The sequence below is a fragment of the Ahaetulla prasina genome, chromosome 8 (genome assembly GCF_028640845.1).
Source record: "Ahaetulla prasina isolate Xishuangbanna chromosome 8, ASM2864084v1, whole genome shotgun sequence".
Taxonomy (NCBI): Eukaryota; Metazoa; Chordata; class Lepidosauria; order Squamata; family Colubridae; genus Ahaetulla; species Ahaetulla prasina.
The window spans coordinates 72,718,352-72,743,559 of NC_080546.1; the positions used below are offsets into that span (position 1 = coordinate 72,718,352).

Sequence of the window (25,208 nt, forward strand, 5' to 3'; positions counted from 1 at the left end):
ACCCCATCTCACAGAGCTGGGCTTAAACCACTAGAGTGCACACCATTTCTGGCCGGCAGTTCCAGCATCATTAAGCTGTTGTAGCACTGAATTGCCATGTTTTTAGTATTACATGTTTTCACAGCAGAATATACAAATTAAATGTATTTTAGCAGGCTATTGTAACTCTGAAGTAATTGAGAAACTTCTACCTTAACGCTAGGGACCATCATAAAGATGGAATGAGCTACACATCCCAGAAATGTTTCCATCTTGGAGCCTGGCTCTATGATGCCCTATTTAGGCACGTTTTCGAGGCTGGACACATATGCAGAAGCGTGCAAGCAAGCAAAGCGCATGCACGGAAGGGGTGTGTGCACAGCAAACCGGTGGTAAGAATATTGGAAACCCACCACTGGACTAGATGATTTACAAGGTCCCTTCCAAGTCTGTTACATCTGTTAAATCTGTTAAAAGAAATTAAAAAACAAGAAGACCATATTTCTTAATCAAGATGTATTACCTAGGAAAAATAAAGATCAAGGAAGAACGGGAAATAATAAAGCGGCAAATAACAGTTACAGCAAGAAGATCATCATATATGAGGCTTGAATTGCACACTATAGGCAGGACCTTCCATTTCAGTAAAATCAGAAATGTTTCTACCAGTGCATTAATGGAGAGAATGCAATTAAGCGGTCAACACCTGATAAAGAAGAAACAGTGTAGTTCTGGGTGCAGCTATGGGACAAAGAAATACAACAAAGATAGAGCTGGGATAAATGATGTGAATAAGAATATAAAAGAAGCTGAAATGAAGAAACTTCCAATAACAACAAAAATGATGGCAAAAATGGCAAGGAAAATCAAGAACTGTCCTAAATGAAGATGAACTGCATGGTTTTTGACTGAAACATTTGACTAGTCTGCACCCATTCACTGCAAAGCAGTTTCACAAGCAACCAATACACACCAAATACTTGTTTACCAATAAATGTCAAATTACAGGCAAGAAAACAAACTGCATGGTGAGGTAGCTGATGCAATCCAACAACATCTATCTGAAAACAAGCTCCTTGTTTTCAGCTAAAGCAGAAAGGAAATTACCCAAACAGCAGAAGAATGAAAGACCAACTCCTAATTGACAAAATGATTTTGGAAATCTTTGACACAAGGAAAACCAACCTGAATGTTGCATGGATTGATTACAAGAAGGCATTCGACTCCATAACACATGCCTGGAAAATCATGTGTCTAGAAATAAGAGGAATCAGTAGAAATATCAACAGCTTTGCACAAAGATCAGTGGCTGAATGGAAGACACAGTTGTTGGTCAATGATGGTAGACCGAGAGAAGTTAATAGCAAGAGAAAAATATGTCAAGGACACTCACTAACACCACTACTGTTTGTCATTGAATTGATTCCTCTGTCAACAATACTAAACAAGTCAGCCATGGTTATCAAACATCAAGAACATCTGCCAGGCTAACACATACGTACAGTCTGAAACGATATAGAAAAATACCATTTGAAATTGAATCACTGCTAAATACCATCCATATAAACAGCCAAGGTATTTCAAGGGAGTTTGGATTGGAGAACATGTCACCCTTACCATTAACTGGGGAAAAATAGTGAAAACTGAAGGAATCAAGATACCCTATTTGAAATGACATTAAGAATCTGGATGAAGCCAATCACTACAAATACCTGGGCATCTTTCAAGTTGACAACATGAAATCAAAGTTAAAAGTAAATATACAATGACAGTAAAGAAAATCTTAAATTCCAAGCTCAGTGGAGGAAATACGATCAAGGCAATTAACAGTTGGGTAATTCCAGTCATAAGATACAGAGCTGAAATGATAGACTGGACTCAAGCAGAACTAACAGCCAGAAAAATAAGGACAACGCTCTTCATTCAGGTGGAGATATTGACAGAGTCTGTTTACCAAGCAGCATAGGTAGGCATGGAATGTTGCAAATAGACTAGAAAGTTGAAAAAGGAAAAAGGGCATTGGAAGCATATCGGAAGGACAATGAAGAAGATGCACTGAAGCTAGTACACCATGAAGGCTTACTGTATACTGGAGAGACCATAAGCAAAAAACAAATGAAGAACAGAAAAGAGACATACCAAGGCAAAATATTACATGACCAGTCTAAGCAAAAAAACAATTACCCTAGCAGGCAGGGGTAGGTTCTATTCAGCAGGTTCTGACAGGCTCTGAAAAACCGGTAGCAGAAATTTTGAGCAGTTCAGAGAACCGGCAAATACCACCTCTGGCTGGCCCCAGGGTGGGGTGGGAATGGAGATTTTGCAGTATCCTTCCCCTGCCACACCCACCAAGCCACACCATGTCCACCAACCCACAGAACCAGTAGTAAAAAAAAATTGAATTCCACCACTGTTAGTAGGCAAAATAGATCACATGGTTAAGATGGTTGTCCTCTTAATGATTAAGAGGACAAAAGTTCAAGAAAGAGACAGAGGAGCTAGTTCTGGCTAATAAGGCATCAGATTAAGCCTTACGAACAAAAAGACATTCTGAGTCAGAATTGAGAAGACAGCAACAGATTGCAAATGTTGTCCCTGCAAGTAAACTGAAGAAACAGGAGGCCACCTGGAGATCTGTAAGATCTCAGAGACTGACTATAAACAGAAAGAAAAATAGAAAATAGCAACAATAATGCACTGAAATATCTGCAAGAAATATCATTTGCCTACTAAGAACAAAATTATTTTGCGACCACAAAATAGACAAAGTAATAGAAAATGAAGACGCTAAAGCTTCTTTAGAATTCAAACAAAACAAAACAAAAGCACTTTCCACATAACACCGCACACTTAACAATTATCAGTGTTTCTATATGACCATGCCAGCATTTTAGGAACAGAAAGAAAATCAGGATACTCACGCCAAAGCACTAATAAAAATAAAAAATGTGTTTCAGAAAAAAAAATATTTTAAACAAATAGCAAATGATTAAATAGGAAAGGCAGTTTGAAAAGATGCTATTGTAAGAAGCTTTGAGGAAAACTTTGAAAATGTATAATGTGCTTACAAGCATTTTAATTCTTTGATCTGTACCATATAGATTTTAGTACAGTAGAACTCACATTTATGCATTTGTTTATTTTTTTGTTTGTTTATTTGAATTAATTAGCCATTCAACTCCAGTGGACTCTACATTGAAGTATTATTTCAACGAAGTAGTCGGATTCACTATAACACAAACAGCTTGGTGCACAAGCTTTCTCAAGCAAGCAGTGGAATTCTGCAGTTTCTCAAATATATTGGTTCAACTTTCAAAGTCTCTGATGTGCAGGTTTAGGAAGAAAAGGAGAATGAAAAAAATAATTGTGTCTTCTATTCCCACCCATATCTTCCCTTAATTATACCATAGTCTTGAGCGTGACCTTTATTTTATCCGATAGTTCTTTTTTAAGCAGGTCCATTGAATTTCTTTAATTTTAGCCCAGATTTAGAACTAACAACTAAAAGTCAGTATTATATTTCTGAGTTGACATTTGAGCAATCAGAGGTGGAAGATTTTACAATCGGCAGTCATCGAAGTTGCCCTTCAGGCATATCAGGGGTGAAATCCAGCAGGTTCTGGAGAACCAGTAGCAGAAATTTTGAGCAGTTCAGAGAACTGGCAAATACCACCTCTGGCTGGCCCCAGAGTGGGGTGGGAATGGAGATTTTGCAGTATTCTTCTCCTGCCATACCCACCAAACCACACCCGCAGAACCAGTAGTAAAAAAAATTGGATTTCACCACTGAGGCATATCATAGAATTGCTATCCCAGCCCATCAGAAGAATATTTGTAACTCTTTTGACTAGAGGACAATTAAATGAGATAAACATTTTGTCTGCCCCATAAAAGCTAAAATTTAGATTTTTGAAATCCATCAATCATGCTGGAATAATTTTGTTTTATTGGCAAGCCCACTTCTGTGATAACTGTGAAGGCAAAGAGTTTGATAGCAATCTGAGTTTTGTTTCAATGTAATTAACAACTACAGTACAAGCACAGTAGCACTGGGAATATTTCACTTGCCTATGTATCTATATTGTAATATAGATTATACTTAATATGTTTAACAAGTCACTGCTATCAATATTTATATGTTTCTAGATTTTACAGTGCCTCTTTTACTCTGATGCGTTCCACTTGATTGGAAAAGGCTAACATAAACCAATAAATGTTGCCACACCAAAAAACAGGAAAAAACCCAAAAGAAACTCTAAATCTATGAGATGACTTCTGAAGTAATTTAAAAGACAATCCAAAAAGTAATGCACCATGATGTGAACTGCAATTTACATAATCACAGGTTGTTGCTCCTATGATATAGTGACCAGATTTTAACATTGGTAAAATGGGACACCATTGACCGGGAGGGGGGGGGCAGGGGGGTTCTAATTTTTTTACTACCGGTTCTGTGGGTGTGGCTTGTTTGGTGGGTGTGGCCAACTTGATGTCACTCACGTCAAAGGTTAGGGTGCCTGGCCTCTCCTCGCCTCAATTTGTATCCATCCATCCATCCATCCATCCATCTTCTATCTGTCTGTGTCTGTGTCTGTCTGTCTGTCTATCTATCTATCATCTAATGTCTGTCTATCAATCATCTATCTATCTATCTATCTATCTATCTATCTATCTATCTATCTATCTATCCATCCATCTATCTATCATCTATCTTTCTATCTATCTTTCTATCTTTCTATTATCTATCTATCTATCTATCTATCTATCTATCTATCTATCTATCTATCTATCTATCTTGCTATCTATCTATCTTTCTATCTATCATATGTTTGCCTAACAATCATCTATCTATCTATCTTTCTATCATCTATCTATCTATCCATCCATCCATCCATCCATCCATCCATCCTCTGTCTGTCTGTCTCTTTCTCTCTAATCTGTCAAATTTGTCATCTGTCAATCTTATCATCTGTCAGTATCTGTCTGTCAGTCTGTCAGTCTGTCTACCAATCCTTCCTTCCTTCCTTCCATCCACCCACCAACCCATCCATCCATCCATCCATCATCCATCATCTGGTAGCCTTAAAGCTAAATACAGGTATATGTATGTGATCCCAAGAGTTGGCCCTGCCTACAGGTATCTCTGTCTCGAAACTTCTCCTTAAATCTGAACTGCCTAACTATGCTTGACGGTCCCTTTACAGCAGTGCCCAGTTCTCCCCGCCCCGCCCCGCCTTGCAAAATGCAAAGTCCATGCCCTTCCTTGTTCCACAAGTTGACAACGACCAAAAAAACCCAACAACCCAAGAACGTGCTGACGTTGTTGCACTCTAATAAACTTTTCGCGGCTTTGCCTCCCTTCCCTTCTACAGCGCAGTGATCAAAGGCGGCGTAAGACAAGCGCGGCCACCCTCAACCCCCCCTCCCCCAAAAAAGATCTTTCTCTCCATTTGCTCAGAGTGAGACGCTGCCTCCCTTCTGCCGGCTCCTTCCTCTTGCAAGAGGGGGACTCTCCAGGTTGCCCTCCTCCCTCCATCCCTCCAAGCCCTCTTCCCTTGGCTCCCGGCTGCTTCCTCAAGGAAGCCGCCTTTTCCCTGGGCAGAGTTGGCTTTGCAGAGCCGGCCTCCGGGCGAGCCCTCCGGAGGGTTCAGCTGGAGTGGCTGGAATGGGGGGCGGCTGGAGAAATGGTCCTGACATGCTCCCCACCTGCCCTGGAGGGGACGGGGACTTCACACGCATCCGTGGCAGCCAGCGGGCTCTTCGCAGGGGGACCGGAGCTGGCGGGGTTCCTCCTGCCCGCCCTTCCCCTCCTTTCTTCTAACTCCTCGCCACTCCCTTGGAAGGAATCTCCTGTCTTGGGGACTCCTCTGCCTCCCCGCCCGCCCCAGGTTTGCCAAGCAGCATCGGAAGAGGCAAAGTGGAGCCCAAATTGACCGCGTGAAAACTCTGCGTGAAAGCCAAGGACCTTCGTGGAAGGACCCGCGTGAAAACTCCAAAAAGCCAAGGACCCGCGTGAAAACTCTGTGTGAAAGCCAAGGACCTTCGTGGAAGGACCCGCGTGAAAACTCCAAAAAGCCAAGGACCTGCGTGAAAACTCCGCGTGAAAGCCCAAGGACCCTCGCTCGCTCTCACTCTCCTGGGTGGGGGGAGATTCGACTCTGCCTAAAATGAACGGATGCTGCAAAATGAACCCTCACCCCTTCGAAGCCTTTGCAGGAAGTCTCAATCGGGACTTTTTCAGAATGCCGTGGGACGCGGGACAAATTTTTAAAAAACGGTACTGTCCCGCCAAAAGCGGGACGTCTGGTCACTATATCCTATGACTCGACACTTGGTTGTCTTGCCTCTTCCCTTCCCTCTTTCTCAAAGCTCTGATAGATACTCTGTGTTAGAATAATGACAATGTCTGTGAAGTGTCAAAGACCACGGAAACTGTTAAGTAAGGTTTTTAGTCATCATGGTATTTTCAATGCCTTGAAAAATATTTGTCCTGACACTATATTGTAGAAAAATTAGGATAACATATAAAACAAGGGGAAGGAACTAAAGATACTTTTTTCTATAATTATTCTGCAAGTGGAATTAACCAATGTAAACATTGCCAAAATATTTCCTTGCTATTAACATAACTAATACGACTAAAAGCAATTTTTATTGATATCTGTACATACCTATTTTTAAGCTTTTCTCAGTACCGAAATACTATTCAAACAATAGTACAGAAAATGTATACATTATGAAAGGAATGGAAGAGGAAGGCCCAGAATAGTTTATAGCTCTGACATGCTCAAATGGCTGAATGGGATTAGTGATCAGTTTAGAAAGATTAGTGAAATAAATCAGGAACATCTAAAGTTCATGTAGGTTTCAATTTCAGCTTGTATAACTGTCACAATTATGAATGCACATGGAGTTACCGATGCAAAATTATAAAAGTGTGATCAATTCATTAACCCCACAAATTCAGCCTCTGCAATGCCAAAGCATGACGTTTATAAGTGAACATCCTGAGTTTCACCAAGATAAATACTCTATCACCACACTCTAGATGATCTGATGCAAATTTTTAACTAGACTTATTTGAACACTGTTCTAAATAAGCAGATAAGTAAATAAAGAAGCAGGCAAATAATTACACAAAAATAAAATTACATACTAAAGTAATTTATATTGTCACAGAAAAAACAGAATTTTACATGCTGGTTATTTATTATAGCCTTAAATTTTATTATAGAATCCATTCCACCCTTTGTCAATGTCTGCTAGGACTTGCTGTTCTCTTAATAATGGTTTGGTATAAGTAATGCATTTTGCAAAAAATACATTTTTCTTCTGCTTAACAAATATAATTGAGAAAGCTTTTAACATTCGTATAGATAAAATGCTTGGCAAAGCTCCATATTCATACCTTTTGAAGTGTTTAAATAATTTTAATACCTATTTATAAACATAAATATGTTTTAGAACAACGCAAATAACCATTAGGATATATCTTTTCAAATAATTGGTTTTATTTTTCATTAATATTATCTGTTGTTCTTCTGCAGTTCTATGCATCATGGCATATACACAGATTTGAATATATTCTATTACATGATTTAGTTTTGTAACGCATTAAAGAATTTGCATTTCATTTTCCTAAATTGCTGAACAAATAATTTGATCAAATAAAACAGTAAGAACCGTCCCATAATAGCAAATATTTTGCCAAATATGGCTGTAGATAAAAGTCCTGGAAAATCTGCAGAAACATGTGGTATGGAATAATTCACAGTTAGAAAGGGTTTGTTTGGAGTTTGTATCTAAAGCATATTTACTAGGCAATCATATCATCAATGCTATTCAAATAATACTGTTATTAGTACACTATGTTATAGCCATGGCCCACAATCTCAGCCAATCACTTTCGAGTGCATTTCTCTAGTTGGATACTATAGAAATGATCCCTGAAAGTATAGTCTGAGGTCCTTGGGCTGTGTGTTTTATCCGGTCAAAAGGTTTGAATATAACTCCTAGACACCAGTGACCTCCTTGTGGTGTTTAATGGGACAGAAGCAGCGGTGGGATTAACCGGTTGTTAACTTTCTGAGCAGTTTGCCAAACTGGTTGTTGGAAGAAATCATTAGGGCAGAGAACCGGTTGTTAAATTACTTGAATCCCACCAGTGGACAGAAGGGAAGAAGGCTTGAATACATGAATAGGTAGTAATCATATTACTGTATTAAATGGAAATTATATTTAAAATATCAACAAAATGAAACTTAGTTTAAGATTATCATACCTTCACTCCACTATAGGGTATACAGCCTCCAACATATTACCCAAAGGGCAATAGTGACATTCAGTCTAGAAATCCACTCTCTGGATAACATGAATGTGTGTAAAGTATGTATGGAATGTGATCAGATTTGTAATCCTTTTACAATAGCAATAGCCACTAGACTTATATACCACTTCATAGTGCTTTACAATCCTCTTTGAGGATGCACCCCTTGAGGTGCACCCGGAGACTTCAGTTAGTTCAGAATGCAGCCGCGCGGGTGATAGAGGGAGCCACTCGTGGCTCCCATATAACACCGATCCTGCGCAGGCTGCACTGGCTACCTGTGGTTTTCCGAGTGCACTTCAAGGTGTTGGTTACCACCTTTAAAGCGCTCCATGGCATAGGACCGGGATATCTTCGGGACCGCCTTCTGTTACCACATGCCTCCCACCGACTGCACGCTCTCATAGAGAGGGCCTCCTCAGGGTGCCGTCAGCCAGACAATGCAGGCTGGCGACCCCCAGGTGGGGGCACCTACCCTCTGGAATGAGCTTCCCCCAGGACTTCGACAACTTCCAGACCTCCGGACTTTTCGCCGCGAGCTTAAAACATATCTATTCTTTCGAGCAGGACTGGCTTAATAGGGTTTTAAATATGGATTTTATTGGGGTTTATTTTATATTCTGTATTGTATTTTAAATTTAGGCTATTGGAATAAGTTTTTTATAATATTGTTTTTATTGAATGTATTGTCTTTATTTTATCTGCCTGTTCACCGCCCTGAGTCCTCTGGGAGAAGGGCGGTATACAAATTAAATTATTATTATTATTATTATTTGAGTGTTTTACAGATTCAGCATATTGCCCCCAACAATCAGGGTACTCATTTAACCAAACTGTGAAAGATGGAGGGCTGAGTCAGAATCGAACTCCTGGCAGTGAACAGTGACTTAGCATGTAATACTCAGGGGTGGGCTTCAAAAATTGTAGCAAGGGGTTCTCTGCCCAGTTGCTGGGTAGGCTGGCTATGGTGGGCATGGCCTAGTCGGCCTCCTGAACCATGGTGGAAGGGGGGCTTTTTGCCCTACCCGGGCTCCAGAGTTTTCCCCCGAATCTCCAGGAGGGCAAAAACGGTCTCCCCAGGCTCCAGAGGCAGGAAACAGGCCCGTTTCTGACATTCCAGAACTTCCAGTAGGCCCATTTTTCGCCCTCCCCGAGCTTCCGTGCACGCCCTGCACTTACCTGTATCCAAAATTGTTACGTATTCATGTTTGTGCCTTTAAATATTTGAGCGGGAAATCAGCACGTTGCTGATTGGACGAAGCCTCCAGCAGAACTGTATAAAAGGAGAGGTTTTCCCCCCAGCCTGTTGCTGGGTTCACCCTATATTAAAGAGCTGTTGTCACTACCCTGGTCTCCAGCCTCGTTACTTCCCGAACTTAACACTGGCGACGAGGGTGGGATTTCGAGGCTAAGGAGAACCAGAACCGAGCTGAAGCACGATAGACCCGAACCCAGCAAACACAGGGCAGAAAAGCGGAGATGGCCAGTTACACTCCGCCCGCACCGTTTGACCCGGCTAAAGAGAAATGGGGAACGTATATGACCCGTTTGAGCTTTCTAGAAGCCAACGAACTGCAAGGAGTTCCAGATAACCGGAAAAGGGCTTATTTCTTAAGCCACTGCGGTCCGGAGGTCATTGATATCGCGGAAGCCCTGGCAGAGCCAATGCCGCTACAATCAGTGTCGTGGCCAACTCTACAGACTTTACTAAGGAACCACTTGGCCAACACCGTCCAAATCGTGCGGCGGTTTGAATTCGGAGGCGAAGACAGATGGAGGCGAATCCGCCGGTGACTACATGGCCGCCCTAAGAAAAGCGTCCAAGGACTGCGGATACCGCGACCTGGGCGAGGTGCTCCTCGAGCAACTCATCCGAGGGGTCCGAGATATCCGTTTGCGGCGGCGGCTGCTAGCAAAGAACAACCTGGCGCTGGCCAGCGCTCTGGGCGAAGCCAGAGCACATGAAATGTCCACCCAAGCGGCGGAGACACTGCAAAAGCCGGTCCCACAAGGCAAGCGCGAAGACAACCCCAGTGCACCAGGAGGAGGTTCAGACCGAATCCGGCGGTGAAGATGAGGAAGGGTCTGCAGAACCGAGAAACGCGACAAAGGGGACCGAGGCGAGTCACGGAAGCTGCGGTGGTCAACACCAGCGCCAACGCTGCAAATTTAAGGACGCGACATGTCGGCGGTGCGGAAAGAAGGGGCACCTAGCTCAAGTTTGTCGAGCGGCCCAACCTTCCCGCCGAAAATTCAAATCGGCCAATCAGAGCGCGGAATCGGCCAATCAGAGCGCGGAATCGGCAAGGCTCAAACAAAAAAGGCGCGGATTCAAACCAAACGACTGTGGTCATAGGCCGCGCCTCGACCCGAGTGGAGAAGAAGATCTTCACCAGACCAAAAATAGAGGGAGTACGGTGCCGGCTCGAAGTAGACACGGGATCAGCGATCACCATCATGTCCTGGGACACTTTGGCGAAGTCACTGCCGTCAGTCGCGAAGCGCCACCTGCAAGCACAACGGCTGCGAATCCATGACTACCAGGGAATCGCATCCCTGTTCGAGGACCACCTCCGTCCGAGTCGAGTCGGACCACATAGAGACCCTGCCCATCACGATCGTCGAAGGAACTCTGCCCAGTCTGTTGGGACTAGACTGGTTTCGTGCCCTGGGCATGGGAGTGACTGGCATCTACAGGAGTGACTGTAACCTGAAAGACATTCTCTTTAACGAGTTCGAAGATGTCTTCAAGGACTGCCTGGGCAAGTACAAGGGACCCCTATTTCCTTCAACTTAGACCCCAGGTAGCTCCCATTAGGCTTAAGGCGAGGAGAGTCCCTTTGCCCTAAAACCAAAAATCGATAAGGAGCTAGATAAGCTCATAAAATCAGGGATTTTGGTGCCAGTCGATCACGCAAAGTGGGAGGCGCCAATCGTCACCCCAATAAAACCAGACGGGTCAATTAGAATTTGCGCTGACTACAAGGCGACGCTAACAAAGCCTTACAGAAAAGCGCTTACCGGTTCCAGTGGTGCAACATCTGCTGCACTCTTTGGGGCGAGGGCAAGTCTTTGCAAAGTTAGACTTGGCCCAAGCCTACCAACAACTGCCCGTAGACGCCGCACAGCCAAGCCCAAACGATTGTAACGCACAGGGGGCCTTCAAGTGCACCCGATTGCAATTTGGGGTGAGTGTGGCACCAGGGCTGTTCCAAAACCTAATGGAACGACTTCTACAGGGCTCCCAGGGTAGTTCCCTACTTGATGATGTCCTAATTTCAGGGAAAACATGGAGGAATTGGGGAGGCGTTTAAGAAAGGTTTTGGGCATTTTCGGACAGCCGGATTAAAAGTCAAGGTAAACAAATGCCAGATAGGGGTCGAATCCGTCGAGTTCTTGGGCTACGGATAGACAAGAAGGAATTCACCCTACTGAGAGCAAGGTCAAGGCAATTAGAGAGGCTCCAGCGCCCAAAAACAAAGCAGAGCTGCAGGCATTCCTGGGGTTAGTGAATTTTTACGCGGTCTTTTTAAAGAACAAAGCGACCGTTGCCGAACCGCTGCATAGACTGTTAGGGAAAAATACTGTTTGGTCTTGGGGAAAGTCGGAAAACAGGGCTTTTGAGGCAGTAAAGAACCTGCTCTCAAGTGATAGCCTGCTCATCCAATACCACAACTCATTGCCCCTAGTGCTGGTCTGCGATGCCTCCCCTTATGGGGTGGGGGCTGTACTCAGCCATAGACTTCCAAACGGCACAGAAGCCCCTATAGCTTTTTACTCTAGAACGATGTCCTCCCCAGAGAGAAATTACAGCCAATTAGATAAAGAAGCACTAGCCATTGTGTCAGGGGTTAAAAAATTCCACGAATATGTCTTTGGGCGGGATTTTGAAATCGTGACTGACCACAGACCGCTACTAGGGATACTGGCTGGCGACCGCCCAACGCCTGTGGCACTTTCGCCACGCTTGACCCGTTGGACTATTTTCTTAGCCGCTTATTCGTACAAGCTGCAGCATCGACCAGGAAAAGAAGTGGGGCATGCAGACGCGTTAAGCAGATGCCCACTACCAGGGGCCATCGAAGACCCTACGCCGGGGACGCCCGTCCTGCTTATTGACTCTTTGGACTCTGGCCCAGTCACATCTAAGGAAGTGGCTCGGGCATCATACCGGGACATTATGTTAAGGACTGTACTCGGTTGGGTACAAAGAGGGTGGCCCGCTGCGCCGGGCGAACGTTTTAAGGAGTTTGTTAAAAAACGGGATGAGCTCTCGGCTCAAGGGGGGTGCCTGTTATGGGGTGATCGTGTGGTAATCCCCGATAAGCTAAGGGGAAAGGTACTGGACCTACTCCACGAGGGCCACCCAGGGATCGTCCGGATGAAGGGGCTAGCGAGAAGCTATGTTTGGTGGCCACTCATGGACTCAGAGATTGCTGAGAGGGTGGGGAAATGCCAGGCTTGCCAAGAGTCCAGACCCCTACCCCCAACAGCCCCAGTCAGGGAATGGGAAAAACCCCAAGGGCCCTGGTCAAGAATCCATATTGATTTTGCTGGCCCTTTCCATGGCCAAACTTTCCTAGTGGTTGTCGACGCATTCTCTAAATGGTTGGAGATCATACTTATGAAATCCACTACGGCCGAGGCAGTAATCGCAGCCCTGCGCCACCTATTCGCAACCCACGGGTTGCCTGACACTCTGGTGTCCGACAACGGCCCGCAATTCACGGCAGCCCAGTTCGAGGAATACTTGGCAGAGGAGGGCATCCGGCATGCCCTCTCTGCGCCTTTCCACCCTGCGTCGAATGGCCTTGCAGAGCGTTCCGTCCGGAGCGCTAAGGAGGCATTGTCCAGGCTCAAGCCAGGTGACTGGCAAACAAAAATAGACTTCTTTCTAGCCGTTCAGCACAGAAGCCCAAGCACTGCTACAGGCAGAAGCCCAGCCGAACTATTGATGGGACGGAAACTCCGGTGCCCACTTGACCGTTTGAGTCCCCATTACACACCAGAGGGTTACAAGGGGGGAATAGACAAAACAAGGGAATTGGGCATAGGCGACCGAGTGTGGGCCCGCAACTACGGGGACGGCCCAAGTTGGCTCGCAGGGCAAATAATAAAAGCAACCGGCCCAAAGTCATACTTGGTCGAATTACAAGACAACCGAGTATGGAGGCGCCACATAGATCAGATAAGGAGACGAATAACTGAACAACCTAAGCCACAGGAAATAAATTATGACCCCTCCTTATTTGAACCCACAGCTGACCATGACCCGGGGGATGCGCAAGACTTAGCTGAGGTCCCGGAGGTCCAGCGACGCCATCAGGTTCCAGAGGGAAACGACAAGGAAAATGACAATAGTAATCCAGGGCCGGATGGCCAAGAAAAAGAATCTGTAAATAATCCAGGGCCCGATGGCTTAGAGAAAGAGCTGGGAGGAGAAAACAGACCCTTCGAACAGCTCAAAACACCACCCAGGACTGAACCGCGCAGGTCTGAAAGAACTAGGAGACGCCCAGGTTATTTGCGTGACTACGTCGAAAAATAACATGTAAATAAAATGTAAATAGAGGCAAAGTGTTTTCTGGGAGGGGAGGAGTGTTATGTATTCATGTTTGTGCCTTTAAATATTTGAGCGGGAAATCAGCACGTTGCTGATTGGACGAAGCCTCCAGCAGAACTGTATAAAAGGAGAGGTTTTTCCCCCAGCCTGTTGCTGGGTTCACCCTATATTAAAGAGCTGTTGTCACTACCCTGGTCTCCAGCCTCGTTACTTCCCGAACTTAACAAAAATGGGCCATGTGAGGACTTCTGGGAGGGGTGGAGTGGGTGGAGCCAGCCAGGAATGGGATTTGGAGGTTCTCTGAACTACATAGAATCTTAGCTAGAGGTTCTCCCGAACCCCTGCAAACCCCTAGGGACCGACCCCTGGTAATTCTGCATTCTAACCACTGCACCTTCACGGCTGTCTGGTAAGGTATCAGCTTACTGGAAGTAACAGCTGGATTCTTTTTACAAAAATAATACAATGAACAGATAGCACAAAACCAAACAACACATATCAGACAACCTAGAAAAGAAAGAGTAATGGCAGATTACAGTTGCTTAGACTGTTTTCATCTTACCTTTCGGAGAGGTTTAAGTTTAGTCTCCATGATGAAGTCATACTTGCAGAGTTCACAGCAACGTGTGTCTGAGCTCTTAATCCATTGATGGAGACAAGCCTGATGAACGAAGCGTAGGGTCCCTGTGCAGCGACATGGTGTGATGAGGGGGCTTTCATCGTCTCCCTCACAGTGACAGATCCTGATAGAAGGACAACAACTCAGTGAGAAGATCTGGAAGTTTATTTAGACCCACTTTTATAGTGGCAGCTGACATTTAAAACATTACAAGTATATCCCCTTTGAGATTAGAACCAAGATATTAATTCCTTTTCCATTTTGTAGCTTTCTATTACAGGAATCAGCTTTCCATTTTCAGTATTTCTGAAAGGGTCTGGCTGCTTTTCTATATTTCAAACTGTTATGTGACTAAACTGCTTCATACTGAACATATTAACAATATATAGCATCTATCATTATGCTACCAGGCTTGAAATTTTGGACCTGGACAACCTAGAACTACACCGCCTACGGTCTGACCTAAGCTTAGTACACAAAATTGTCTGTTACAACGGCCAACCCGTCAATGACTATTTCAGTTTCAACCACAACAATACACAAGCACACAATAGATACAAACTCAGTAAACGGCTCCAAACTCGATTGCAGAAAATATGACTTCAGCAACAGAATGGTCAATTCCTGGAACTCACTACCTGACTCTGTTGTTACATCCTCAAATTCTCAAAACTTTAATCTTAGACTGTCTACTGTTGACCTCACTCCATTCCTAAGAGGTCTGTAAGGGGCGTTCATAAGTGCACCAACGTGCCTACCATCCCTATCTTACTGTTCCCATTTATTCGTACTCATTTAATATGTATATACTTATATGTTTATATGTTATGTTCATACTTATACTTGTTTTCTCATACATGCTTGACAAAATAAATAAATAAATAAAAATAGGCAAGTCTGATCAAAGCTTTTCTTTTTAATTTTAAAACACTTTCTGCATACTGATTTTAGTAGAAAATAATTAGAAGTAATTCAAAAAATTTCATATACTCTCAGGAGCGTTCGGCCTTGAAAAGTCTCCTGCCTTTTGCTTTTCCTAGAAATAACTCAATTTTGCTCTAGTGATTAAGGCACCAACTAGAAAATGGGAAACTGAATTTAAATCCTGCCTTATCCAACTGATGACTTTGTATCTCAGCCTTATACACTTCACAAGATTGTTGTGGGAAAAACAAGAGGACGGTGTGGTGGCATATGTTCACCGCTTTGAGTTATTTGTAAAAATAGTAACGGCAAGGTACAAATAAAATAAATATTTTTTCCCTGGTTGAAATACGTTTTTTATGTTATTTTATTTATCGGTATTTTGCAAAGCAGAATAGAAGGAGGAATCACTAAGGGGAGAGAGAGCAGTAAATATTGTAGAGGTAATAAACTAACTGTGTAAGTTTATATCACTACAAAACAGAGAGCTATATGCGACTTGGAAAGAATATACAGCTAGTCCTTGTTTATTTAGTGACTGCTTAAAGTTAGAGCAGCACTGAAAAAGTAACTTTACAATGGATGCTCACATTTTGTCTGTTGCAGAACTCCATAATCAGTAGTGATTGAGATTCAGGCACTTTGCAACTAGCAGGTGTTTGTGACTATCACAGCATGCTGCAGTCATATGATCTTTGTCTTTGTGTGCTTCACATCTGACTTCCAACAAGCAGAGTTAATGAAGAAGCTGGCAGTAAAGTCACAGGTTGCAGTGACATGATTTCTTACTTAATGACCACGCGTGATTTGCTTAATAATTCCAGGGAAAGTGAGATCTGCTGCAGTCTTGTGATGTGTCACACAATGACTGTATCACTTAGTGTTGGAGTTGCCAGTCCCAGTTAAGTGAAAATTATCTGCGGTATAGTATCAATACTATATCACAAAAGAAATGGAAAACAAATGGCAGTATTTTTCCCCATGTGGGATTCTATATACAGTTTTCAAATCTAATGCTATGCGATATTCCAAATTTATTACTATTTACTATTATCTGCCTGCTTTTTAAGATTTTTTCCATCATGTATCAACAGTAAAAAAATCAGGATCTAAGCTAACCATTTAGAATGGATATGGCCACACATTGTAAAGAAATTCTACAAAAATTCATAGCATATGAAAATATAGGGAACTAAGTGTTGTTAAATAAGAAAATGGAAGGTATGTTGGAGTTATGATGATAATGTGAAACATCAAAAAATGTTTCTGAAAGAAAAAGGTGTCCTATTCAATAAAGGATTCAAAAATGTAAACAATTATGTTAAGTAAAAGTATTAGGAAGTCAAATATTAATAATAACTTCCTACTTATCTGCAAGTTATCTGTAGAAGAGAACTCCGGAATTATCTTCTATATTTTTTCCATTTTTAAAAATTTCTGGCACATATTTTATAGCAGTGGTTCCCAACCAGTGTGCCGCGGCACTAAGGGGTGCCGTGAGATCTTTGAGGTGCCGGGAACTTTTGAGCTACGGAGATTTTAAATATCTATTTCCTTATAAGGGTGCCGGGAACTTTTGAAAGGCTTTCCAAGGGTGCCTCAAACAAGAAAAGGTTGTGCCTCAAACAAGAAAAGGTTGGGAACCACTGTTTTATAGTAACTACAGTTGCAGTGCCCAACAAAATATTTGCTCACTGGAGAAGAGCCTAATGCTGGGAACAATTGAGGGCAAAAGAAGAACGGGATGACAGAGAATGAGGTGGCTGGATGGAGTCACTGAAACAGTAAGTGTGAGCTTAAATGGACTCTGGGGGACGGTACAGGACAGGAAGGCCTGGAGGAATGTTCTCTATGGGGTCGCGATGGGTCGGACACGACTTCGCGACTAACAACAACAACAAAATATTTTAACAGAGAAGTCACTGAGTTTTCTCTAGAACAATTATCTAAAGCTTATAAACATATAATTTCCGCAAATCTTATCTTTTACATTTATATTCTTTGTAGAAGCAAAAATTCAGTTTATCTATCAAATTGAGATGTATGAATCAGCCAAATTCCAATTTGAATCTATCAAGGTTTATAGCAGTGTTGACAAACCTTTTCGGCACCGAGTGCTGAAATGGGAGCACCAGTGTGGGCCCGCAACTACGGGACGGCCCAAGTTGGCTCGCAGGGCAAATAATAAAAGCAACCGGCCCAAAGTCATACTTGGTGAATTACAAGACAACCGAGTATGGGCGCCACATAGATCAGATAAGGAGCGAATAACTGAACAACCTAAGCCACAGGAAATAAATTATGACCCTCCTTATTTGAACCCACAGCTGACCATGACCCGGGATGCGCAAGACTTAGCTGAGGTCCCGGAGGTCCAGCGACGCCATCAGGTTCAGAGGAAACGACAAGGAAAATGACAAAGTAATCCAGGCCGGATGGCCAAGAAAAAGAATCTGTAAATAATCCAGGGCCCGATGGCTTAGAGAAAGAGCTGGGAGGAGAAAACAGACCCTCCGAACAGCTCAAAACACCACCCAGGACTGAACCGCGGAGGTCTGCAAGAACTAGGAGACGCCCAGGTTATTTGCGTGACTACGTGAAAAATAACATGTAAATAAAATGTAAATAGAGGCAAAGTGTTTTCTGGGAGGAGGAGTGTTATGTATTCATGTTTGTGCCTTTAAATATTTGAGCGGAAATCAGCACGTTGCTGATTGGTGAAACCTCCAGCAGAACTGTATAAAAGGAGAGGTTTTTCCCCCAGCCTGTTGCTGGGTTCACCCTATATTAAAGAGCTGTTGTCACTACCCTGGTCTCCAGCCTCGTTACTTCCCGAACTTAACAAAAATGGGCCATGTGAGGACTTCTGGGAGGGGTGGAGTGGGTGGAGCCAGCCAGGAATGGGATTTGGAGGTTCTCTGAACTGCATAGAATCTTAGCTAGAGGTTCTCCCGAACCCCTGCAAACCCCTAGGGACCGACCCCTGGTAATTCTGCATTCTAACCACTGCACCTTCACGGCTGTCTGGTAAGGTATCAGCTTACTGGAAGTAACAGCTGGATTCTTTTTACAAAAATAATACAATGAACAGATAGCACAAAACCAAACAACACATATCAGACAACCTAGAAAAGAAAGAGTAATGGCAGATTACAGTTGCTTAGACTGTTTTCATCTTACCTTTCGGAGAGGTTTAAGTTTAGTCTCCATGATGAAGTCATACTTGCAGAGTTCACAGCAACGTGTGTCTGAGCTCTTAATCCATTGATGGAGACAAGCCTGATGAACGAAGCGTAGGGTCCCTGTGCAGCGACATGGTGTGATGAGGGGGCTTTCATCGTCTCCCTCACAGTGACAGATCCTGATAGAAGGACAACAACTCAGTGAGAAGATCTGGAAGTTTATTTAGACCCACTTTTATAGTGGCAGCTGACATTTAAAACATTACAAGTATATCCCCTTTGAGATTAGAACCAAGATATTAATTCCTTTTCCATTTTGTAGCTTTCTATTACAGGAATCAGCTTTCCATTTTCAGTATTTCTGAAAGGGTCTGGCTGCTTTTCTATATTTCAAACTGTTGTGTGACTAAACTGCTTCATACTGAACATATTAACAATATATAGCATCCATCATTATGCTACCAGGCTTGAAATTTTGGACCTGGACAACCTAGAACTACACCGCCTATGGTCTGACCTAAGCTTAGTACACAAAATTGTCTGCTACAACGCCCTACCCGTCAATGACTATTTCAGTTTCAACCACAACAATACACAAGCACACAATAGATACAAACTCAGTAAACGGCTCCAAACTCGATTGCAGAAAATATGACCTCAGCAACAGAATGGTCAATGCCTGGAACTCACTACCTGACTCTGTTGTTACATCCTCAAATTCTTAAAACTTTAATCTTAGACTGTCTACTGTTGACCTCACTCCATTCCTAAGAGGTCTGTAAGGGGCGTTCATAAGTGCACCAACGTGCCTACCATCCCTATCTTACTGTTCCCATTTATTCGTACTCATTTAATATGTATATACTTATATGTTTATATGTTATGTTCATACTTATACTTGTTTTCTCATACATGCTTGACAAAATAAATAAATAAATAAAAATAGGCAAGTCTGATCAAAGCTTTTCTTTTTAATTTTAAAACACTTTCTGCATACTGATTTTAGCAGAAAATAATTAGAAGTAATTCAAAAAATTTCATATACTCTCAGGAGCGTTCGGCCTTGAAAAGTCTCCTGCCTTTTGCTTTTCCTAGAAATAACTCAATTTTGATCTAGTGATTAAGGCACCAACTAGAAAATGGGAAACTGAATTTAAATCCTGCCTTATCCAACTGATGACTTTGTATCTCAGCCTTATACACTTCACAAGATTGTTGTGGGAAAAACAAGAGGACGGTGTGGTGGCATATGTTCACCGCTTTGAGTTATTTGTAAAAATAGTAACGGCAAGGTACAAATAAAATAAATATTTTTTTCCTGGTTGAAATACGTTTTTTATGTTATTTTATTTATCGGTATTTTGCAAAGCAGAATAGGAGGAGGAATCACTAAGAGGAGAGAGAGCAGTAAATATTGTAGAGGTAATAAACTAACTGTGTAAGTTTATATCACTGGCTAAAACAGAGAGCTATATGCGACTTGGAAAGAATATACAGCTAGTCCTTGTTTATTTAGTGACTGCTTAAAGTTAGAGCAGCACTGAAAAAGTAACTTTACAATGGATGCTCACATTTTGTCTGTTGCAGAACTCCATAATCAGTAGTGATTGAAATTCAGGCACTTTGCAACTAGCAGGTGTTTGTGACTATCACAGCATGCTGCAGTCATATGATCTTCGTCTTTGTGTGCTTCACATCTGACTTCCAACAAGCAGAGTTAATGAAGAAGCTGGCGGTAAAGTCACAGGTTGCAGTGACATGATTTCTTACTTAATGACCACGCGTGATTTGCTTAATAATTCCAGGGAAAGTGAGATCTGCTGCAGTCTTGTGATGTGTCACACAATGACTGTATCACTTAGTGTTGGAGTTGCCAGTCCCAGTTAAGTGAAAATTATCTGCAGTATAGTATCAATACTATATCACAAAAGAAATGGAAAACAAATGGCAGTATTTTTCCCCATGTGGGATTCTATATACCGTTTTCAAATTTAATGCTATGCGATATTCCAAATTTATTACTATTTACTATTATCTGCCTGCTTTTTAAGATTTTTTCCATCATGTATCAACAGTAAAAAAATCAGGATCTAAGCTAACCATTTAGAATGGATATGGCCACACATTGTAAAGAAATTCTACAAAAATTCATAGCATATGAAAATATAGGGAACTAAGTGTTGTTAAATAAGAAAATGGAAGGTATGTTGGAGTTATGATGATAATGTGAAACATCAAAAAATGTTTCTGAAAGAAAAAGGTGTCCTATTCAATAAAGGATTCAAAAATGTAAACAATTATGTTAAGTAAAAGTATTAGGAAGTCAAATATTAATAATAACTTCCTACTTATCTGCAAGTTATCTGTAGAAGAGAACTCCGGAATTATCTTCTATATTTTTTCCATTTTTAAAAATTTCTGGCACATATTTTATAGCAGTGGTTCCCAACCAGTGTGCCGCGGCACTAAGGGGTGCCGTGAGATCTTTTGAGGGTGCCGGGAACTTTTGAGCTACGGAGATTTTAAATATCTATTTCCTTATAAGGGTGCCGGGAACTTTTGAAAGGCTTTCCAAGGGTGCCTCAAACAAGAAAAGGTTGTGCCTCAAACAAGAAAAGGTTGGGAACCACTGTTTTATAGTAACTACAGTTGCAGTGCCCAACAAAATATTTGCTCACTGGAGAAGAGCCTAATGCTGGGAACAATTGAGGGCAAAAGAAGAACGGGATGACAGAGAATGAGGTGGCTGGATGGAGTCACTGAAACAGTAAGTGTGAGCTTAAATGGACTCTGGGGGACGGTACAGGACAGGAAGGCCTGGAGGAATGTTCTCTATGGGGTCGCGATGGGTCGGACACGACTTCGCGACTAACAACAACAACAAAATATTTTAACAGAGAAGTCACTGAGTTTTCTCTAGAACAATTATCTAAAGCTTATAAACATATAATTTCCGCAAATCTTATCTTTTACATTTATATTCTTTGTAGAAGCAAAAATTCAGTTTATCTATCAAATTGAGATGTATGAATCAGCCAAATTCCAATTTGAATCTATCAAGGTTTATAGCAGTGTTGACAAACCTTTTCGGCACCGAGTGCTGAAATGGGAGCACCAGTGCGCGGGGGAGCACCAGAAACCAGAAGATCAGCTCCCCAGTGCACACAAGCAGGAGTATTGGAAACCGGAATAGTTCCCCGGTGTGCATGCAAGCGCCGGGAAACTGAGCTTCTGGTTTCTGGTGTGCATGTGCAAGTGAAGACCAGCTAGCCAGTGCGCATGTGTGTGTCAGAAACCGGAAGCTCAGCTTCCCGGTGTGCACATGTGCTCCAGAGAGCTGCTCTTCAAGTTTCTGGTGCTCCCACAAGACCAGCTGACTGGCGCACCAGAACCCGGAACAGCAATGGGCAATGGCTGGCATGTCCAGAGAGATGACTCTGTGTGCCACTTCTGGCATATGTGCCATAGTTTCGCCATCACGGGTTTAGAGGGTAGAATTTGATTTGAGACTTAAAGACATAATAATTAACTGAATGCAGGATTTAGCCAGAGAATTTAATTCAAAATGTTTACAGCCACTTCATTATTTGGAAAAAAAATAGAATGGTGTAATAATAGGAGATATAAGTCCTCAAATTGAGCTCAGTTGCTGGTGACTAAATTAATAAAGAGTTATTGGCAACAACACAAATATGATTTGCCATTAGCTTCTTGGAATCATAATAAAATCAGTAAAATCATTTTTATTCATATATTTTTTTCTCCTTTCTATTCTCTTTTCTTTCATTTTAATTTGTATTTGATTTATTATAATATAAATTCTTAATAACATTATGTATTCAAAAAAGAAACTTTGATTGAAGATATCAGTTTCTAGGCTAAACTGCCATTTGAGGATTTGAGTTATTTTCTCATTTGTTTTGACGAGGTTCACTGGCAAACTCAGCCTATTGTGTGAATGACGCATTATATCCTGCTTATGCATCTTTCTTTAATCTGAGAACAATGTGTTATCACTATAGCATATGAAATATATTGTTTTTTAAAAAGAATATATACAACAGATTAGTAGGAAGCACATTTTCTCAGACCTATCATTGAATGAAGAAGACTCATTCATACGGAGAAAAGACAGTTAAATAAACAAATCAACATTTTGAACATTATTTTGGGGAAGGACCCTACAGGTGTTCAGTATAGTGCATATGCAGAAATGCATCTATTGTTTCTGATTTTCCACCATTCATTTATAATATATAATGGTTCATTCCTAACACAACTAACCAGGCCTTTGTTGACTAATTTTCAGATCCATATTCTTCCTTGCATCATGTGATTGATCTAATGTTCACTGAAATCATTTGGGCTTTCAGTCACCAACATAACATTATCTTATACAAAAGTACACTTAGAGTGTCTAACGCCATATCCTTATAATCAATATAAATATTCCTTACATCCTTGTCTTATTATAGACTAGCTGAATACCCATGCTTTTCTAAGAAACTATGTGATCAGGCTTGATAAATCGACACTTATAGCTTGAAAATTAATGAATAGTTATGATCAGTCTTTCCTCTCCCCTTCTCTCCCTCAGCCTTGGCCCACAGAACTCTATCCTATCCTATTCCCTTCTCTCCCTCAGGCTTGCCCCACAGAAGCCACCCCATCCTATCCCCTTCTGTCCCTCAGGCTTGCCTCACAGAAGCCTCCCCTATCCTATCCCCTGGTTGCTGCTCTGAAAGTAAAATTGAAAGTGAAACTCCTCTTCTCTGCTTGTGCTTTGCATTTGGAACAGATTTCTTTTCAGGTGGGGAGGGGGAGTAGAACTCCTTAGCATCAGAGCGTGTTAATCATAATATAGGAAAAATTAATGCTCTGATGGTCATTTCCAAAAATCCCTTCTTAGTGAGCACCTAGAAGCCAAGAGGAACACACCTGGCAAGTTTGTAGGCATTACGGTTCTGGAGATTTCGTGATATGGCATGAGTGGCTTTTATATATATAGATTCAGTGCTAAACTATTAGCTAAGCATTATCTTTATTTCTAAAGATAAAAGTTTCCCCGTACCTGTGTCCTAGTTGTTTCTGGCTCTAGGGAGTGGTGATCATCTCCATTTCTAAGCCGAAGAGCCAGTGCTGTCCGAAGATGTCTCCGTGGTCATGTGGCTGGCATGACTCAATACCGAAGGCACATGTTATCTTCCCACCAAAGTGGTCTCTATTTTTCTACTTGCATTTTTTACGTGCTTTCAAACTGCTAGATTGGCAGAAGCTGGGACAAGTAACTGGAGATCCCTCCATTATGCGGCGCTAGGGATTCAAACCACTGAATTGGCGACCTTCTGATTGACAAGCTCAGTGTCTTAGCCACTCAGTGTCTTAGCCACCACATTCCCAGTATCTTTATTTCTACACATACTTTTATTCCATCATATCCTATTCTTACAACACGCAACAACCAACATTCAGTTCCATATTTAAATATTCCATAATTGTTCAACTCTGTCAAGCATCTTTCCTTACACCTCTATCTAGTTCCATAAATTTGGGTGCTCTGCAACATAATTCTTTTTACTTTGATTCCAACAGTTTCTACATCCTCTTTTCTCAGGTCCACTTTGCATCTAATACTTTTTTACAGGTGATAGTTTCTGTTCCTGTATTGTTTCTACTTCCACACCCATTTCTTTTATTTCTTTCCTTATTTTCTAAGCCTTTTGTTTTGTAACACAACACTCTTAACAAGATCAAAAAATGGTTTGCCATCCTCCATTTAGAATGGTTCATAACCCTCATATTGGTCACTAATTTTCTAATTAGTGAGAGAAACAATTCTTTACATGGTTGTGATTACATGTGTGTTTTTTTCTAAGCAGTCTTCATTTTCATTCACCCTTTTATCTCCAACTGGTCCTGTGACGTTTTTGTGCTCTCTCCTCTCATTTCTCCAATCTATACTTATTAGGTAGAAGATTATTTTCCTTCTTTCTCTACTCCATTCCCAACTTCTCTTGTTCAGAATTTGCCATAGCTATTGTTGTTGTTATTGTTATTATTATTCCTCCTCCAATTTAGTTCAAAGGTTATCTTGTGATCTCTCATCATAGTACTGATAAAGACTGGTCCTGTTTAGCTTCATAAAATCAGCTATGATTAGTTAGTTATGTGTATAAAAAAACCATTCCTAAGAAATTTTTTTAAACATTTTCTTAACTGCATTATTTCTTCTGAAGTAATATCTCATATCAGTTATGACAAGCTAGGCATAATTTTGAATTCAGCACCAAACATTACAAAAAGGTGGCAACATTTTTTTTAAAAAAAATTAAACTCATTTTCCAGAGGGGAAATACAAGACTTTGTTCATTTTAAATTCTACTATAATATAATTTACAGATTTAAGTGTTTAAGCCATTTAGTCTTTAGACAAATAAATTAATACTCAGGAGTCCTTTTCAACTACTGTCAGAATCGTTTTAAATTATTTTAAAAGCTAAAATATCAACCTAAATTCTATTGGGATTGGCAAATAAAATTGACAGAGCTACTTTTAATGGGATGTACCAATTCCTTAGTAGAAACACTTAATAAAAACCACTGGCTGAATTATAA

General features: G+C 41.6%; 1 protein-coding gene and 1 non-coding gene across 10 annotated transcripts in view; both read right to left on the reverse strand.

Annotated features, from left to right (window-relative positions):
- MARCHF1 (membrane associated ring-CH-type finger 1) overlaps nucleotides 1-25,208 on the reverse strand; it is a 160,207-nt gene that overhangs the window by 20,933 nt on the left and 114,066 nt on the right. For 4 of the 9 annotated variants that reach the window (XM_058192340.1, XM_058192339.1, XM_058192338.1 and 1 more), the window contains one exon: nucleotides 18,385-18,772. In XM_058192340.1, coding sequence (XP_058048323.1) covers nucleotides 18,583-18,772 — 190 coding nt within the window. In that variant the 3' untranslated portion in view covers nucleotides 18,385-18,582. Of the gene's footprint in view, nucleotides 1-18,378; nucleotides 18,773-25,208 lie in introns of those variants that run through there. The other 5 variants (XM_058192344.1, XM_058192343.1, XM_058192342.1 and 2 more) reach the window with 5 other exon arrangements.
- Nucleotides 7,817-7,941, reverse strand: LOC131203591 (small nucleolar RNA U3). Its single transcript, XR_009156437.1, has one exon. It is a non-coding gene; the product is annotated as a small nucleolar RNA U3 (small nucleolar RNA).